General features: G+C 40.9%; 1 protein-coding gene across 6 annotated transcripts in view; it reads left to right on the top strand.

The window, feature by feature from the left end:
• TTC3 (tetratricopeptide repeat domain 3) overlaps positions 1-19,050 on the top strand; it is a 132,393-nt gene that overhangs the window by 25,252 nt on the left and 88,091 nt on the right. For all 6 annotated transcript variants that reach the window (XM_075542302.1, XM_075542304.1, XM_075542303.1 and 3 more), the window contains exons 10-15: positions 2,564-2,649; positions 3,893-3,987; positions 5,353-5,415; positions 9,288-9,342; positions 16,234-16,396; positions 18,620-18,668. In XM_075542302.1, the coding sequence (XP_075398417.1) occupies positions 2,564-2,649; positions 3,893-3,987; positions 5,353-5,415; positions 9,288-9,342; positions 16,234-16,396; positions 18,620-18,668 (511 nt within the window). The remainder of the gene's footprint in view (positions 1-2,563; positions 2,650-3,892; positions 3,988-5,352; positions 5,416-9,287; positions 9,343-16,233; positions 16,397-18,619; positions 18,669-19,050) is intronic.

Genomic DNA, 19,050 nt, shown 5'->3' with positions numbered 1-19,050 from the left:
TGAATTGGAGTAGCTAAAGCAAGTGGAAGAAATGGAAGGAAAGGACCTGAAAAGGAAGTTTCAAAAGGTAGCTCAAGAGGCAACGTAAAGCATTAAAATGAAATATGCAAAGACTGGAGTTAGAAAATCAAAAGGGAGAAACACACTCAGCATGCTTCAAGTAGATAGAATTGAAGAAGAAACTCAAGTCCCGAGTTTGGAATACTGAAAGATGCTATGGGTAAAATACTGAACGATGCAGGAGGCATCAAAAGATGGACAGAATACAGTCACTCTACTGAAAAGAACTAGCTGAAAGACCAAGAACTCAAAAATAGAAGTCCAAGCTGCACTGAAGGCTTTGATAAAAAACAAGGATCAATAACAGATGGAATACTAATTGTGAAATGTTTCAGTAAGCTGAAGAGGCACTAGAAGCACTCACTAGTCCATGCCAGGAAATATGGAAGACCTGGACAACTAATTGGAAGATATTCATTATTAGTGCTCATTACAAAGAAGGGTAATCCAACAGAGGGCTAACTATCAAACAATATTATTAATATCACATACTAATAATTTTGCTGAAGATCATTCAACATTTGCAGTAGTACATCAACAGGGAGTTGCCAGATTCCGAAGATGGGCTCTTGGTTCAAAGCAAGGAATGCTTGAAGAGGTTTACTTGTGTTTTATTGACTGTATAAAGGCATTCAGCTATGTGGACCATAACAAATTGTGGATAACTTTGAGAAAGAAGAATGGGATTTCCAGAACACTTTGTTGTGCTCATGCGGAACCTTTGTGTTCATGGATTAAGAGAGGTAGTCGTCATTCCAACAGAACAAGGAAATGCTGAGTGGTTTGCAATAAAGAAAGGATATATATCATGATGTAGTCTTTCACCCTTTTTACTCACTCTGTATGCTGACCAAGTAATCTGAAAACTGGATCACATAAGGAAAAGTGGAGAGGATTTGGAAGAGCATCAGGATTGGAAGAAGGATCGTTAACAACCTGCAATATGCAGATGACCCAACCTACCTTGCTGAAAGTGAAGAAGACTTGAAGTACTTGAGGAAGATCAAGAAATGCTATCCTTCATGGTGGATTGCAACGGAATGTTAAGAAAACCAAAATCCTCACAACTGAACCAATAGACAACATGATAAGCATAATGGAATGAATTTGTTAAAGGTTTCCTTTTACTTGGATCCAAAATCTTCATGGAAGTAGTCATCAAGAAATGCAAGGATGTATTGCATTGGGCAAAACTGTTGCCTAAGATCTCTTTAAGGCGTCAAAGAGAAAACTATGACTGAGGACTAAGATGCCCATGACCCAAGTGGTATTTTCAGTCATCTCATATGCATGTGACAATTGGACAACAAATAAGGGAGACTGCAGATGACCTGACGCATCTGAATGGTGGTGCTGGCCAGGAATATTGACAGTATCACGAACTACCGAAAGAACAAACAAATTTGTCTTGGAAGAAGTACAGCCAGAATGCCGTTCAGAGTTTGTCTCATGTCCTTTTGGCAAGTTATATCATGAGACCAGTACTTGGAAAAGGATAAAGGACCTCATATTTGGTAAAGTGGGGAATCAGTGAAACAGGAAAACTCTCAGTGAGATAGACTGTCAACTGTGGCTGCAATAACAGGTTCAAAGATACCAACTGTGAGGACGACACAGGACTGGCATGCTTTGTTCAGCTGTACCTATGGTTACTTACTATGAGTTGGAACCTACTTGTTAGCACTTAAAAACAACAACATCATTGCATTGTAATTAGTTTATTGAAATTTGACAATACAAAAAGTGCTTCAACTAACTTCTCATTTTAGTATTTCATTCCCAAGTCAAACTGTTTTTGATTAGACACTAAACATAAAAAAATTAAACATAAATTTTACAAAGAAGCTTTGCAGGCTTTTTAAAAAAAACATTTTAATTGAACGTAATGCCCAGTTTTACCATACGTGTTCAATAATAATTACAGGATTGATTTGAGTAGTTATGAGCCCTATATGTTCTAACAGCATTTACTGTAGCTACAACTAATGTAATAATAAACAAGATTTTTTTATGCTAAAAGTAAAGACTTAAGGTTAGGCCCCCAGTGCAAGCAATGAAATTAATACTTTGTAAAATATTTGACCAGTTTTTAAATTATCTTGGTATATCATTGACTATATGCAAACTATTGCAAGAACATACAGTCTTTGCTGTTGTGAGCTATTGAGTTGATGCCAACTCATAGCAACTCTGTGGTACAGGATACAGCTGCTCCACGGGGTTTCCCAAGCTGCGCTTCTCACGGAAGCAGAGGGCCAAGTCTCTCCTTCCGCGAAGTAACTGTGTGTTCCAGCTGCTGACCGTCTTGTTAGTAGGCAAGCACTTACCCATGCTCTGCCAGGGCTAATCAACATTCTTCCAGAAGTGCAATAATACAATGAGTTTCATGTACTTTTAGTCACTTATCTGAAAGAATGAGAACATTGCCAATACCAATTTGGTGAGTTTTGTTGTTTTTCTTTTTTTTGAACAACTATTTTCTTTCTCTTCTAAAAAAATTTAGACAAGTATCATATAACTAAATTTGTAACAGAAGAGTACAATTTGCTTGAGGAATTTAAAACCTCGGATTGTGAAGAATGTTCAGAGGTGAGAATAAATATTTATTCATAAGGATATCTTAATATTTACCTGTTAGAACTTTCGAGTTCTCAGAGGAGTTACTAACAAAACTGTTAACAACATACAAAGAGCTACTATAAAATTGAATGTTTAAAGAAAAGAATGTAAAAGAATTTCATTTGGAATGTCTTTATTTTTGGAAGAAGAAAAAAAATCAAGATTAGGATTTTCTGTGCTTACAGATTTAATGGTTAATTAAAAATTGATATTAAAAAATATATATTTTTAAAAAACATTTTATTAGGGGCTCATACAACTCTTATCACATTCCATACATATACATACATCAATTGTATAAAGCACATCTGTACATTCTTTTCCCTAATCATTTTTTTCTTTTCTTTTTTTACCATTAGGGGCTCATACAACTCTTATCACAATCCACACATATACATACATCAATTGTATAAAGCACATCCGTACATTCTTTGCCCTAATCACTCTCAAAGCATTTGCTCTCCACTTAAGCCCTCTGCATCAGGTCCTTCCTCTTTTTTTTCCCTCCCTCCTAAAATATTTTTATTGATGAAATATACATTATTTTATAATAGCTTTATTGAAATCTAATACACTTCATGGAATTTCTTAATAAGAAATATATGTTTAATGCTGTAATTTAAAAAAGTTTTTAGGAAAACAATGTTCTACTGACTTCATTAATGTTACAGTTACAATTTAGATAATTTATTTTAGAAATTAAAAAACAGAAACAGTGTTTTGAAGTGAAATGTTTTGGTTATATCTGTACCAGCTCTGAGTTTACATGTATTAATAATTCAGTGCTTAATGATTTTTTGCAGTTAAAGCAAATGACACTGATTTTATGTTTTTGATTAACCAATTTCTGTAAGCACTCAGGTTTATTGACTGTATCATACTTGCTAAATTAAAATTAAAATTCTATCTCCAGTAGAATTTTTTTCCCAGCCATGTGGTGGACTTAAGATAAATATGACTTAAGACCCCTCCCCCAAATATTGTGCACAAGATATAAATTATTTGTAACTATTAATGGGATGGTTATTTCCTTTTTAATACTCCTTTAACTGAGTCATTAGAGCATCTTTAAATATGTATACCAAAGCAGTATTTCATTTTTATCTTCTATATTTCAAAGACAGAAAGAAACCCAAGTCCATTTTTCCCGTGTTGGGGTTATTAAATATTTTTTCAGAATTGCTGATAAGTCTTCTTTCATTTTGGTTTTCAGCGAGGAGAAATAATGAAAATAAAAGGAAATAAAGAATTTCACAACAAAAGATTTGACCTTGCTATTACCTATTACACCCGCGCTATTGAATATAGGTGAGAGCCAAATAAAACAATGATGATCACTTTATGTGGCTGGTCAAGTTAGAATGCTTGCTTGGAGAAATAAAAGATGGAAAGTTTGAGAATATTTGTAACTTGCTAGGTAAAACAGGTTTTCTTGTCTTTAGTCATTAAGAAGTATTACAAGTGGCTGAAGTGTATGAACTCAAACAGTGTAACTCAAGGAGATCAAGCAAAATTGTCAATTTAATTCTTCCCTGTCCCATTTTAATTCTTCTCCTTGTCTAATCCAAGGTCATTTATTGTCTTGGTCTTATCCTTTTATCCCAATTATTAACTTACTCAAGAGTTAGGTTACTAACACTTAAGATGCCACCAGTTGGGTGATCTTTGCTTTTTAAGAGGAATTTATTATTATTATTAAAAGATCCTTTTACTGGTGGCTCTGACAGCTCTTATACATCAACTGAATCAAGCATATTTGTACATATGTTGCCTTAATTATTCTCTAAACATTTACTTTCTATTTGAGCCCTTGGTATCAGCTCTTATTTTCCTCCCTCCCTCCCTTCCTCATGACTCCTTGATAAATTATTATTTTCATATCTTGCACCAACCGCTGTCTCCCTGCCCCTCCCACCCTGTTTCTGTTGTTCATCCTCCTGGCCAAGGGGTGGGGTGGGGGGTGGTATGCAAGAGAGATTTTTAAAGCTAATGGTAAATGGTAAATAACCCTTGCTGCCTTACTTCTGTTTGCTCTATTGCTAGACTTACGTCGTGTGCATTCTGGTGTGCCTCAGACTCCTTCCAGTGACAGCCTTAGCTGGGCACCTAATCTTGTGGCGCCTGTAGGGTGCGCTCCAGGCAGCTATTCTCTTTCCTGCCATGCCCTTCCTTCTCCAGAGGGAATGGGTGGATCAAGGTGGAGCATGTCTTAAATTGTTGGGGAAAAGGATAGGAGAAAGGGAAATTCAGCTGCACAGCACACTGTCAGATACAAGTAGAAAGGATACAGTTTGAACTGTAGCTATTTAAATCACTGCTGCCATTTAGAGTCTTCTGCTGTCTGTATCATTAAGGTAATAAGAGTCCTATCCTGGCTATTAGCACAGGCCTCTACAGTTACTTATGCTTCAGAAGCTGTCTCTCTTTTCGGTCAGGCTCCGAGAGTTAAATGGTTCTTCAGTTTGAGGCCAGGAAAGTTTAGGTTGATTGGAACAGTTACTAAGGAAGTGAAGAAACTAGGTGTTAGTCTAATAATCTAAATTCTATATTCTTTCTGCCCTGTCATACATAGGTAAAGATCTTGAAATATTTTTGTTTCAGACCTTATGTTTTCTGTGTGGCTTTTATTTCACTTGGGCTCTTTCCCTGATTGCATATTATTTCTTTTTAAAGACCTGAGAACCACATTCTTTATGGAAACCGAGCTCTTTGTTTTCTTCGTACTGGACAGTTTAGGTAAGTTTCAAATCTGAGATACTATCCCTGAATATTTATGTTAATGTCTACTTTGAGGGAACATTTTTGTTTTGCATGCACATGCAATAATTGTGTAGTTCTTTTGCAGAAATGGTTAAAAGAGGCGTTATAATATCAAACTTTCTGATTGAGTGCACACCAGATAGAATTCTTTATAGCTATTATTTTTCAACCCACTCTTGATAGGTAGGATGATGTCCCTCCGCTCATACAGCAGTTAAATAGTGATGCCAAGATTTGAATACACATCTTATCTGATGATGCCCACGCCTGTGCTTTTAACGCTTATCACTCCTTTGGTTGAGTAATTATTAACCTCTCGTGAAAAAAGTATTTCTTACTACATGAGCTTCTCAAATTTAATTAAACATCTTTCATAAGTGAAAGAAAGCCAATTTGATGGTTTCACTATAGGAGTGAAGCTATAACCTTAGTCCTTCCACGGACTTTGAACTGAGGTTAATTAGTTGAGTAAGATAGCTGATACAGCATCATGATTTTTATCGCCTCATAGTTTTGAAATTTCAGGACATAAATTAAAAGAATTTATATTGGATACTATAGATCATTATACTTAGTTATATCTTACTTTACTATGAGGGGGGGTTATGAAAAATTCAAATATTTATCTACATAGTAAAATAGTATTAAAAAAAAACCTGAAAAAAAATCAAGTTAGGGCCAGGGCATCATCACTGTAATGCTGCTTCAGCATAAGACCGTGCATGAGCGATTTAAAGTGTAGTTCATGTTTGCTTTGACTTTACTGTCATCCAGAATAAAGTGGAAACTTGACATTACATATTCTCATTGCCCATGAAGTGGGGGTGGGGGAGATTCTTAAGGTGAAAACGTTTTCCTGTTCTAGAAGAAATTTCTTACATAGCTAACAATTAACATTAATTGAAAGATTAGCTAGAGAGTAATCAGCAACATTCCTGTTTGAAGCAGATTGTTCTTTGAAAATGCAGTTTGCAGTATTAGAACTTCCATGGGGTTTTTGTACTTCTTTGTCTTGGAAGCATAGAGTTTGATCAGGTGTTTTTCAGTGAAAGCACTTAGGATGTGGAAAGGTGTGTGTGCATGGGTGAGGGGGGATAGTATAGTCCAATTATGTAGTATTTTTAAGTAATGTGAGTTTTTGCTTTTTTTCCCCCCCAAACAGGAACATTCTCATGCTAGAGTATTTGGAAAATACACGAGTTTAAAATGAAGAAATTAAAAGTCACCAGTAATCCAACTGCCTGGGAGAATACTGCTGTGTTAACGTTGTAGATGGCTTAGGCTGCGGATAAATCCAGGCTATCTAGACTAGAGGAATGGATGGACTCGACAGTCTTCCATCAGTACAACTGGTTCCGACAAGAAATGAACTGAAAACGTGTCTTAGGTTGTTGCCTCTGGTTGGTGCATGACTGCGCACCTTCTATGCCAACGGAAGGTGAATCTGTGCTACCACAATCTGATGATCAAATTGTCAACTTGGTTAGTCTCCTGTGAAAACAGATGTCTATCCAAAGCCATGGCTGAGTGGAAGGCCATTCACTTTGAAAGAGGGAGTTCTAAGAAGCTGTGAGATAAACCCACAGCGATCACCTGTCTCTCACCAGAGTTGAGTGCTAGGCATACAGGAGGAGCCCTTCAGACACTGCAAAAGGAAGTGACCTAAAGTAGCAGTACAGAAGAAGCCAGGTAGCCTGGTGAAGTAAATTGTCTCTTCTTCCTGATTCCCTGGCCTGTGACGTAATACCATCTAAGGGCTAGCATCAGGTCAGGAACATTCCACTGTTTATATGAATTGATCAACAATAGGCCCAGAGAGTCAATGAATCTTTACAAAGAAATACTTAACCTGACAGAACAAGTAGATGAAAAAACTACAAGTTTCTCTTTCACACTCACCAGACTGGCAGACATTGAAAAGTTTCATACTAAACACTTGCCAGGACGGTAGTCAAAGGACACTTTCATACCTGGCTAGACAAAGGGTCAATTGGTACAGCCACAACGGAGAGCAATTTAGCTAGGTAAAGATGTGCACACCCTGCAACCCACTTGTAGCTCACACCTTCCAAACTCTGACGTCCCCATGGGAGAAAAGACATGGCTTCGCTACAGCATTATTAAGAGTGAAGAAATGAAAACCGCTGACATGTTCATCAGAAGGGGAATGGATAAATTATAGTATATTCATACAATGGAATTCTATAAAGTGAGTGCAATGTTGAGTGAAAAAACAAGTTGCAGAATATGAGCAGTTCCACACTGTATGTTTAAAAACATGGGAAGCTATGCATATGTGCAACCATTACACGAAATCTAAAAATATTTTTATATGCATGGACATTGTAAAATTTGATCAGGAAAGTGGCTGTCTTGAGAAAATGGACTGAAAGTCACAAGGGTGTTACACACTGTCTTATAAAATATCTCCAGTAAATATGGCAAAAGGTTGTTAAACTGGTATCCATGAGGTGTGCAGTATGCTGTTATTCTCTGGGTATTTGCATACACGTATATTTGAGACGCAGCACAATTTAAAATACACATGATAAAGAGGGAATAAAAAACCAAAGCAGATGGGCTTTTGTCTCGTCATAAGAGATATTCCCGTTTACTCATTCAAGACTGCTCCTCTGCTGAAGGAGCAGAGTTAAAAGTTTGAGGAGAACAGGCACTGAGGAGACTGGGAAGAACGCAACAAGTTCACACGGACGGAGCAAAATTGCAGGGGCGAGGGGAATAATTGAGTTTAATTGGCGCTTAGTTATCGAGGGTATAAATTCGCCGAACTGAGAGGCTATTGAAGATAGGCCAGGAAACCAAGAATTGAATAGGTTAAAAGTTAAAGTAAATTCGGTCTCCCTTTTATCTGCCTAAAAATATTCGCAAGCTCTTACCTGACGCCCTAGAGATGCGTGACGACATGAGTAGGTAAAGCAGGCTCGCGCATCAGTGCGCATGCGCCGACACGCAGCCCAATGTAGGCATGCGCAGGGATGGAAGCGTAGCCCCAACCACTAAGCACAGCCGTAGAGAAAAACATTCGCCACACAGCGATGACGCTTGCCATAGGAGCAGACATGCGCACTCTTGCTGAAGCGCGCCATGAGAATGGGCATGCGCAGACAGTGACATAGACACGGGCATGCGCAGACTTGCGCGCACCATGGGAACGGGCCTGCGTAGACATGCAAATATGTCATAGGCACAGGCATGCGCATATTTGCTGACGTGCGCCATAGACAATGAGCATGCGCAGACATGTTGGCGTGTGCCGTGGGTATGGGCATGCGTATACACATGACGTACGTCATAGGCCCAAATAAGCATGCGCAGACAGACGTAGACATACGCATTGCAGGGATGCAAACATGCGCGGGCAAATGTACACCTACGCACTGTAGACATGAACAAACATGCGCAGATCAATGTGGACATCCGCAGAGATGTAGACATGCGCAGATCAATGTGGACATCTGCAGAGATGCAGACATGCGCAGACCTACATAGACATCCGCAGAGATGCTCTGAGCATTGGCATACACAGACATAGCACAGATGTGCGTATGTACTGAATGGCAAACTAGTCCTATTCTTGAATGATTTTACTGACATGCAAAAATTGTAAGGCAGTGTGAATAACAGTCTAGATAGGTGCAAGAAAAACTCCAAGATTAAACAGCATTATTCCCAGGTCAAGATTGTGATTATTGGTGACTATTCTTCATTTTATCTATTTTCCAAAGTTTTGATAATGGATGTATATTGTATGGATTTCTAAAACTGGAAATTAATTTATTTGACTAGATATTGCAACAATGAAAATTTTTTTCAATTTTTCTTTTTAGAAATGCACTTGGTGATGGGAAGAGAGCTACAATTTTGAAGAGCACTTGGCCAAAGGTAGGTGCCTTTAGTATTCTAGAATGTGAAAATGATGACATGTAGTCTTGTGCAGAATCTCTTAAATGGATGTATATTTGTGTGTAAAGATGATGGAATAGACTATGCAGAGCTCAAGAGTGTGGCAGAGAATACTCAGTTCCATGATCAGAAAGGGAAAAATATGAGGGATTTCTAGGGGTTTGAGGGGACCTTAGTGGATTGTTAACATCTGTGCATTTTGGATGGGTTAAAGACCTAAAGATGAAAAGTGCAATAAATGGTAGAAACCTACCTTTAGTAAGGAAAGGATTTCTTAAGCAGCTAATGTAGAAATTGACACTGAAAAAATGCTGCTGAATTTGATTATATCCGATGTAGATTATGATTTTTTTCTCAAGAATGCATTATTTCCTTTCCTTTTATGTATTGCGTGAAATCTTCTTCCTATTAAAGTTTTCTCTGTTCACATTATTAAGCTGCAAAAGCTGCCCCTTACCGGACAGTTCTTAATCTGTTTTCCTGCATAACCAGCCCCTCAATCCCTAACACTTATCATTATTTAATATACTATATATATTTTTGACAATATCTTGTTTATAGTTTGTTCTCCAGTACCTGATGCTTTCTGGTTTTTGTTTTTTTGGTCTGCTTGGTTCACTCAATACTGACTGCGTAACAAACTGCTTGGCCCAAAGAAGGTACTTGATTGTAGATATCTGTTGAATTAGCCGATGAGTGACTCAAATATTGGATGGCCATTAAAAAGAGCCCGCCAGCTTATCAACATGAATACTTTTTTATTTAAGTGCTCTCTGAAAAAAAGAAAAACGCAATCCCGACTGGAAAAATACATATAAATGTCATGATCATGGCTGCTGCTTGGTGGTGGGGGAAGGAGATTGGAGGGGGTGCAATGACGATGTTTACCAGGTCTCTTGCTTCTTTTATTACAGGAGACTACAGCCGATATCACAAAGTGTTAACAGTTAATTCTGGATTAAAGAGTACTGGATATTTGTTAGATTAGCCTTTGCTTTTTTCCTCAATCTGGGAAATGCCTAAATCTCTCTTTCTCTCTCTTTTTAAGTAGGACTGTAAACAAGATACAAAAAGACATTCCTGGCTTTTCATAGTTTGATTTAAAACTAGAGTAAGAGGGATCATAGGATTCGAGAGCTTGGGAGAAGCTAACGGGCCGGTCACATTCCTGCCCTGCAGATCGACGTCATTAGATTTGTGTGGGAGTCCATTTTGCGTCATATGTTTTAAGTATTGAACCTTTCCTCTTTTACCTAAGTGGAGGGTCATTAAAATAAAGCACCCTCAAACGAACCAAACAAACAGCACAGAAAGGTTTCGAGTGAAAGGAGGCAAATCTTAAAAGGAGCTTTTAAGAAAGACAGTGCTCACTGCTGCTCCCCGCAGAAATTGTGACCTAGCGGCCTGGAGTGTCTCTTACAGTTTGGAAATTGTCTGGTTCCCAGATTGACTTGTGTGTCCAGGTGTTGGAATTTTGTTTTTCAATGCCTCCTTTTACAGGGGAAGAAACGGAGGAGTCCCAAAAGGTGAAGTGACTTTTGACAGGTTTCACGGCAAGTAAAACACAAGACTGGATGGAGAACTGAGCCCTGAGTGAGGTTTCTGCTTGAGGGGGATCAATCTGATGCTCTTTGCTCTGCAACCTTCTTGCATTTGAAGCAGAGTTTTTGCAGATACCTGAGCCTGACATTTGGCAGGTGCTCTGTGAACACCTGTGGGAGGAATGAATGAGAGCATCCTGAATACTGAAACTCAGACTACAAAACAGATGGCGGCTGCTATGCCAGACGGCCTGTGGTCTGCATTGTGGTGTAGTTTCTCAATCACCAAATTATCACTCATCGGAATGTCCTGTGATGTAACCAGGCTTATAAAACTATTCACATAGGTTAAAAAGACACAGCCACAACCATTAGTAGTAAAGATACAGTATTGGCGACTATACTGTAGTGCAAGTTCTCTTCCGTCTTACCACAAAGGACTAAACGTTGAAAGCGAGGTTAAACTTCAGAAGCGGAAGAGCATTACTTCCTTTTATAGGGAGGGTTCTATTTGATCATTAATTAGGGGCCTGAATCTATGGACTCATCCTTCAAGGATAGAATCAGGTCTAAAAATATTCTGTAGATGATAGGCCTTTATCTTATTTTATTTCCGGTTAGGCAAGGTAGAATCAGTCTCTCTGTTCTAAAGAGTGAGACTTTTTAATGGTATAGTCAACAAGTTTCTATGTGCATCGCCTTTTGGTGCACACTATATGAAAAATCCATGGAAAAATCCCATTATCTTTTCCATTTTCCCAAGAGCTGTGTGAAGCCCCTTTGTGTAAGGTATGAACTGATAGTTTCACAAAGACCCTTAAAGAAACATAACTTTGAAGGTGTATCTTATTTTTTAGTGCTGCCGTAACAGATAAACTGCAAGTGGGTGACTGAGCCTCACATGGAATTTAGGACACTGACTAGAGAGGGGGTAAATCCTTGTCCCAGCTTCTCTTGTGTTCTGCTGGGTAGCCCCAAGTTCCTTGGAGACCTCCAAGTAGCCTTATTTGGTCCCCTTCAAATAGAATCCTTACAGGGCTGAATCCTTACCCCCACTGTGCATCCTGCCATCCCTCCAGGCTCCCAGTCCTTGTTTGCTTGTCTCTGTGTTGGTGCTGATCGCCACTTCACACAGGTGACTGGGCTCCAGACACACTGTTCACTGAGATGTCCTCAGCTACAAAGAAAGAATCCCTATTCCCAGCAGGATGAGTTCCACAGGGATAGGGAGGGGAAGGGTAAGAAGCACCATTCAGTCCTTCATGGCAGCCACTTCCCACATACAGTGGTGGAGCAGGTACAGGGTTGACAGTCCCCTCCAAGCGAAAGGAATCAAGGGGGAACCAAGCCAGTCCTCAGAGTAAATGTCATTAGCTCACCAGGCTCTGCTCCTGGGGACCCTCTGGGCGGTTGGTGGCTGTGTGCTCTGGATTTGGGTGGAGGCCCCTCAGCCCTGAGCATTGACCACACTGTTGAGTCCCACTGAGACAACAGTCCTGCTCCGTTGGCTTTGGGTGGTCCTATTCTTCTGGTCCACCTGAGTGGTGCGCCCAGGCTGTCAGTCCCCCATACACGGCAGTTCACACTGGGGCCTTTGTTCCATTCTTTATGCACCAGAACGTGGGCCACCTTCTTCAATTCCTTGGGGAATCTGCATGTAGCCCCTCTCTGGTCATCCTCAAATAGAATCCTCACTGAGTAGGGAATTCTTAATCCAGTTTTGCATTTTGCTCCCCAGTATCTAACCCCAGGAATCTCAACCCAGGGGCCTGAGAACTCAGCAGTCCCTCCCCCTACTCTGCTCCTTGAGACACTCCTGTTCTCCTGGATCACTTTCTTCATCCAGAGAGGACCATGCGGGGGCGGGGAAGGGACTCTAAACTTAAGTTGGTTCTAGCTCCAGATTGCAATGGTAAGGGAATACCCACATGGTAAAGCTGAGCAGTCCTCTGACTGATCCCAAGTCGTGCTTCCTGTGGAGTGGGGAAAGGGTGCCTTCAGTTGGCCAGTCTGCTACTTTTGTGTCCCCACTCACTCACTTACCCCTTAGCCAGGTGGAACTCTGGATTTCAAGGCTCCCACCATGAGCAGGAGTAGGGGTACATGCCATCAGAAGAATGGGGTGCTAGGCAGACAAGCGTCCACGTAAGTGACAAGATAAGGTAACTTCAAAGCAAAAGCCAAACTAAATCTGGCAATTGGGTCCCAGACGCCTTTCACTAAGGCTCCATTCGGACCATATCAGTGAAGACATCCAAACGCAATCCTTTCTCAGCCACCAGAAGTTAAACTGGGCTTTATGGGATGTGGAGAAAAGGGCTAGTAAAATATGAGAGGAATCTTGGTGCTGTAGTGGGTTACACAATGAGCTACTAACCACAAGGTCAGTCCATGAGAGAAAGATGAAGCTTTTTACTCCCGTAGAGAATTAGAGTCTTGGAAACCCACAGGAGCAGTTCCACTTTATCCACAAGAATCGGCTTGATGGCAGTGAGTTTAAAATGTGAGAATGGTGAGGTGGGGGTGCGGGGAGAAAGAAAGTCTTCTCTACAGATTTAGCAAGTAAGATGTATGAACTATCATTTCCTCTTCCAGCTGGGTTTTATTTTTCTATGCAACTCTTTAAACCTTGATTTTAATATATGCTTAGGGATAGAATTGCTCTTGTAGGGTGTCTGCACCCTTTCTTTATTATGCCTTGGGTGTGTTCTATGGGGAAAAAAAGAAGCCTTAAATTTAAATATAATTTATAGAGACAAATTACCGTACATACTCAAATATAAGCTGGCCAGAGTATAAGCCGAGGTACCTAATTATTACCTGGGAAACCAGAAAAACTGATTGACTCGAGAATAAGCCTAGGGTGGGAAATGCAGGATATGAATTAACACAGAGACCAGAGGAGAGAGACGGAGCGCAGCCACAGACACATCCTTACTAGTTCAGCTGCTGCCGTAAGTGAATCACTAGGGGTGCTTCTGCGAATTGGAGCCGTCCATGTCATAAGACGGCTCTGATTGGTTAGATGTGAGTAAACAAACATTCAAAGCCCTGCAGTGTCAGCGGGGCTTTGAATGAACAGCGGAGGAATGGCAATCACACGCGAGATGTTACACCTCGCTGGGGTACCACTGACCCATGTATAAGCTGAATCCTAGTTTTTCAGCACATTTTTTTTGTGCTGAAAAACTCTTATACACGAGTATATATGGTAAGTCTTAAACAGGACAACAGTAGGAGAAAACCAAACCCAAAGTCAGTGCCATCGAGGCGGTTCTGACTCATAGCAATCCCATAGGACAGGGATGAACTGGCCCCTGTGGGTTCTCAGACTGTAACTCTTAATGGGTGTAGAAAGCTTCGTTTTTCTTCCAAGGAGCAGCTGGTGGTTTGGAACTCCTGGCCTTGAGGATCTAAGCCCAACACTGAACCGCAACACCATCTACACACACACACACACACACACACACACACACACACGAACAGTTGTCATCAAGCTGATTCCAACTTGGCATAGTAACCACTGTGCCAAGATAAGAGAGCGTGTAGATAACAGCTGCTGATCTTGCTGTTCGCAGTGCAACAAGTCACCCCCTGTGCCACCAGGGCTCTGATGCCCCAGATTCCATCAAGGACACCGGCAGGCAAGTCTTCCAGGGCTAGGCTTGCCCTGCCAGGGCTCACTAGGGGGATGGTGGCCCTGCACGGTCAAACACAGTGCCTGAGGGCAAAACTATTCACACCATCAGTGAATAGAAGGAATTCAGTGGGCACTGAATCTATGTGGAGACTCAAAATAGATTTAAGTCTTTCACTCAAACTGTAGCCTTCCGCAAACCTGGTAATCAGAATCCAAGCTCGGAGTGCAGTAGTCAGGAAGCAGAGGCCACGGCCCTGTGAGGAAAAGGGGCCCTGATTGGGACTCTCTGGCCTGAGCCCAAGTAGCCTGGCTCCAGAACTCACAAGCTCTGGGTGGTGACTGGAGCAAGGCTATTCTGAGCCATAAGCTGAGGGTTCCTGGCTTTACCTCTTAGGTATAAAGAGCCCTGGGATTGTTAGTTACTTGTTGGGCAGCTAACCTCACAGTCAAGAGTTCTGAAGCACCAGCCAGCTCCATGGGAACAAGATGAGGCTTTCCATTCCCACGTAGAGTTAGAGTCTCAGAAACCCTCAGGGGCAGTTCTGCCCTGCCTTAAAGGGTTGCCATGAGTCAGAATTGACTCGACAGCAGTGAGTTGGATGTGTTAGTAGGGCAGTCTTGAACCTGTTCTCATTCATGCAATTCCCTCGCAAGCAGAGATGCTGTGCCTAAAATGGTACTTAGCTATGTAAAAGTTGGCTGCATTTACCCTGGATTTGGTTATTGCTTATTTTCTAGAATGAAAAGTTGAAGCTTCACCTGGGAGATCTTCCAAAATGTATACTCTAACACTATTGTAGCAAAAACAACCCCCGAAAACACAAAGTCTTTCTCATTAGGGTTTAAAGGTTTCCAGACCCCTTTCAATGCCAGCAGTGGACGGCTGTGTGGGCCGGTTGGAAGAGGGAATGGATGGGGTTGAGATGGGTGGGAATCCAGCTAGGGTGCACCCTGATCGCTTCAGGTGGTGGGTGGAGGGCCCCATGGTCTTCAGTAGTGGTTGAAACTACTGCCAGACTGATGACTTCCAATTCTTTGGATGTAAAAATGTAGGAAATGAGATGGAGATTGTTACTGCCTCCAAATAGTTGGATGAGGAGGGCTATCGTGGAAGACTTGCCATTTGACACAAAATAATATGTATTCTATGCCTCATTCAGAAAATATAATTAAGACTTAATTCTTTGCTGGGGGGTGAACATGCTGAGATCTAATAAGGAAAGAGATTAATCTCTTATCAGTTGTTAAAATATATTTGCCTATTCCTGTGCCATTTAGCTCATCTTGCAATTTTCTTTCCAGAATTAAAATGTGTAGGATCTCTGGTGGTCAAATGGTTACCTCGCTTGGCTGCTAATTGAAAGATTGGAGGGTTGGAGCGGAGTCAGAGGTAGCTAGGAAGAAAGGCCTGGTAATCCGTTTCTGTAAGGTTCACAGCCAAGAAAACCCCATGGAGCACAGCTCTACTGTGACTCTCGACACCATGGGGTCACCATGCATCAAAGGCAAGCGATGGCGGCTGGATTTTTTAAATGAACATTTTTAGGTTTCTATTTTTCTCCCCTGGTAGTGACCTAACCTAATATTTAAAGTCAATAATCCGCTTTCAGGCGAAATACTGTTTCCACATCTATTTCCAACTTAAGCATATTTCCAAGAAAAAATGTTTAATTTATCTTTTTGGAACAGGGTCATTATCATTTTTGTGACGCTCTTTCTTTGCTGGGAGAATATGAGTGGGCTCTGAAGGCAAACATCAGAGCTCAAGAAGTCTGTAGACATGACCCTGCGGCACTGAAGGAGCTGATTCAGCAGTATATCAAGTTCCAAAGACAAATAGAAGACCGACAAGGTATCTTAGTGAGCACTCTTGGTTGCAGTCAAACCCCTTTAGAGCTTTTTGTAGGTGGGTCTCTTGGATCAATGGAGGACTAGAAGTCCATCATCAGATGAGTTGTACGGACTGTTACACTGTCGGTACAGTGTCAGATCACCTCACTTTTCCATTTCTATCTCTGTAGCATTTCATTAGCATGATGTTTTATTAGGTAGCTAGAAAATAATTTGTATTTTTTTTAAAACAGACAAGAAACACTTATTAATCTGCAGAAAACCATGCACAGCAGAAATCTTGAAAAACGTAAAAGATTTTTTAGCTTTTTGCAACAGCTAGTTTTACAATATTTCCTTTGATATTAAAGTTTCCTTCATTATAAAGTAAGTGTGCACGCACGTATGCACGCACAGGCGTTCCTACAGGGCACCAAGAGTTAAGCTCTCAACACTAACTGAAAGCCTGCTGGTTGAAATCCTCCCATCGGTGTCCTGGAAGAAAGGCGTAGCCATCTGCTTCTGAACAGTCACAGCCTTTAAATCACAGAGTCCCATGAGTTGGCACTGTCTCCATGACAGCAGTTTTTTGTTTTATTGATGACAGCTATCGCACTGCCATTGACGAGTCAATGCTGACTCATAGCTGACAGTGCAGATCGCAGCCCAACGCTTAACCAGTATTGTATATATACATACATGAATATCAATTATACACACTTACATATATGCACATACACATATATGCATACATATATGAGGGGATACCTCCCCCAAATGGATTTTTTTTTCAAAGCTATATATTAAAATTTTTTTTTACAAAACCACCTTATCACCTTCAAAGTGCTCTCCATCATGCTTAGTGCATTTGTCAAATCTGCTATCCCTTCTTGGAAACAGTTTTCAAGCTCATCTCTTTGGATGGCTGAGAGCACCTCCCTCGTTTATTTTTCTTCACCTCTGCCAAGTCATCAAATCACTGTCCCTTCATGTCCCTCTGCATTCGCAGAAACGCAGAGAGAGGTCAGGTGAGTAAGGTGTGTGGAGCAAGAGAGGCATGTTATTTTTGGCCAAAAACTGGTGCACTGAGATGGCTGTGTGAACAGGTGCATTGTTGTGGCGGCAAAACCAGTGCCACAAATCAGACCTTTTTTGTCACACACCGTTAACGCAATCTTTTCAGAACCTCTAAATAGAAGGTTTGTTTAACAGTCTGACCTGGTGGAATGAACTCCAAATGTGCTAAGTATGAGTAGACATTCCTGTTTGTTTGGGAAGTTGATGGATGTCCCGAACCAGGTTAGTCATCAGTCGACATTTCACCTTTTTTGAAAGGGTAAAACCACTTGTACACGTGTTTTTCCCCATAGTGCTGTCCTTCTGAGCTGTGTTCAACATCACAGCAGTGTCTGTAGCATTTGTCCCGAGCAGGAAACAAAATTTCACAGCCGCACACAGTTCTCTTAAATCGTCTATCACAAAAAAGAGAAGTTCAAGTGAAACTGCCTTACGAAAATATTCACTGTGACCAGAGAGAACTTTCCCAGGCGACGCCACTGTGTGCACTAACAGAGCGAGTTGCTAGATGTGTACTATGAAAGCCTTGCCCAGTGGAGCTCTTTTCCATTCTTTCTGGAGGGGGTACCCCCACATATACACATATTATAAAACAGGGACCAGTGTCATCAAGCCAATGCCAACTTTGTTACATATACTTACAGAATTTTTTACATATACTTACAGAATTAACACATATATGTTAATATATAAGCTATAGAGACTTTTATTGCCTCAGAGTATTTTGGAGTGTAATTGGATGTGTAAGCTAAGAACGAAAGCTTTCCTCTGCTTCTCTCCTAAGGCGTTTTGCTTTGTCGGTAACTGCGGTGGGTTCCCGTATTCCTGGGCACTTTGTATTCTGCAGAGCTGGCTGCTTCATTTAATCTCACGAGGAGATGTCCTCTAACAAACCAGATTGTGCGCTTCTGGAAGACAGGTTTCATCTCTGATTTAGGTTCATATCGTGCTCTCAGCTAGTCCATAGTCCCGCGTAGCGAGGTGTCAAGGCGTCGCAGTGACATTCTGGGGCACCGTCCTAAACTGAAAGACATCCAGAAATGTCAGCCTTACGTAGGCTTATTTTTCCAGTCCTCTATCATATTTCTACCGTCAGCTTAAAAAGAAATGTGGAAGTCCTTTAAGTCTATTTTGCCAATCTATTGATTGCTGTCCCTAACTTTTGCAGGCCATCCCAGAGGTGGTGGTCAGCTCAGGATAGCCGGTAAAACTAGCAGGTGAGTTTATGCCAGTGGGTGTTACTCAGACCACTACCCTCCCTGAATTTCAGAATCACCTGCGTTTGATTTTAGTAGCTAGTGACAGCCACGGAGAAATTGCAGAGCGGGAAATTGGCTCTTTCAAAGCGTTCACTGACTGACGTGTTCGCGTATGTCAGGTGACTACATTGTCAGTCTGACTTTACCAAGGGTTTTATCAAATTGTCTACTTTCTCCCTTCCTTTATGTAGTTGAACCGGTGTAATATATATGCAAAGAGGCTTCCAAAAGTTCATGGGAAAATGTAACTGAAGATAATGGGAATTTTCTGTGAACTTTTTTGAAGCCCCCTTAGATGTTAGAAAGGAGCCCCTGAATGCCTGTGGCTTAGGCATTGGGT

Source organism: Tenrec ecaudatus, chromosome 2 (assembly GCF_050624435.1).
Source record: "Tenrec ecaudatus isolate mTenEca1 chromosome 2, mTenEca1.hap1, whole genome shotgun sequence".
In the NCBI taxonomy this organism is placed as follows: Eukaryota; Metazoa; Chordata; class Mammalia; order Afrosoricida; family Tenrecidae; genus Tenrec; species Tenrec ecaudatus.
The sequence above is the reverse complement of the archived record's forward strand: the minus strand, read 5'-3'. Positions and strand labels throughout refer to the sequence as shown.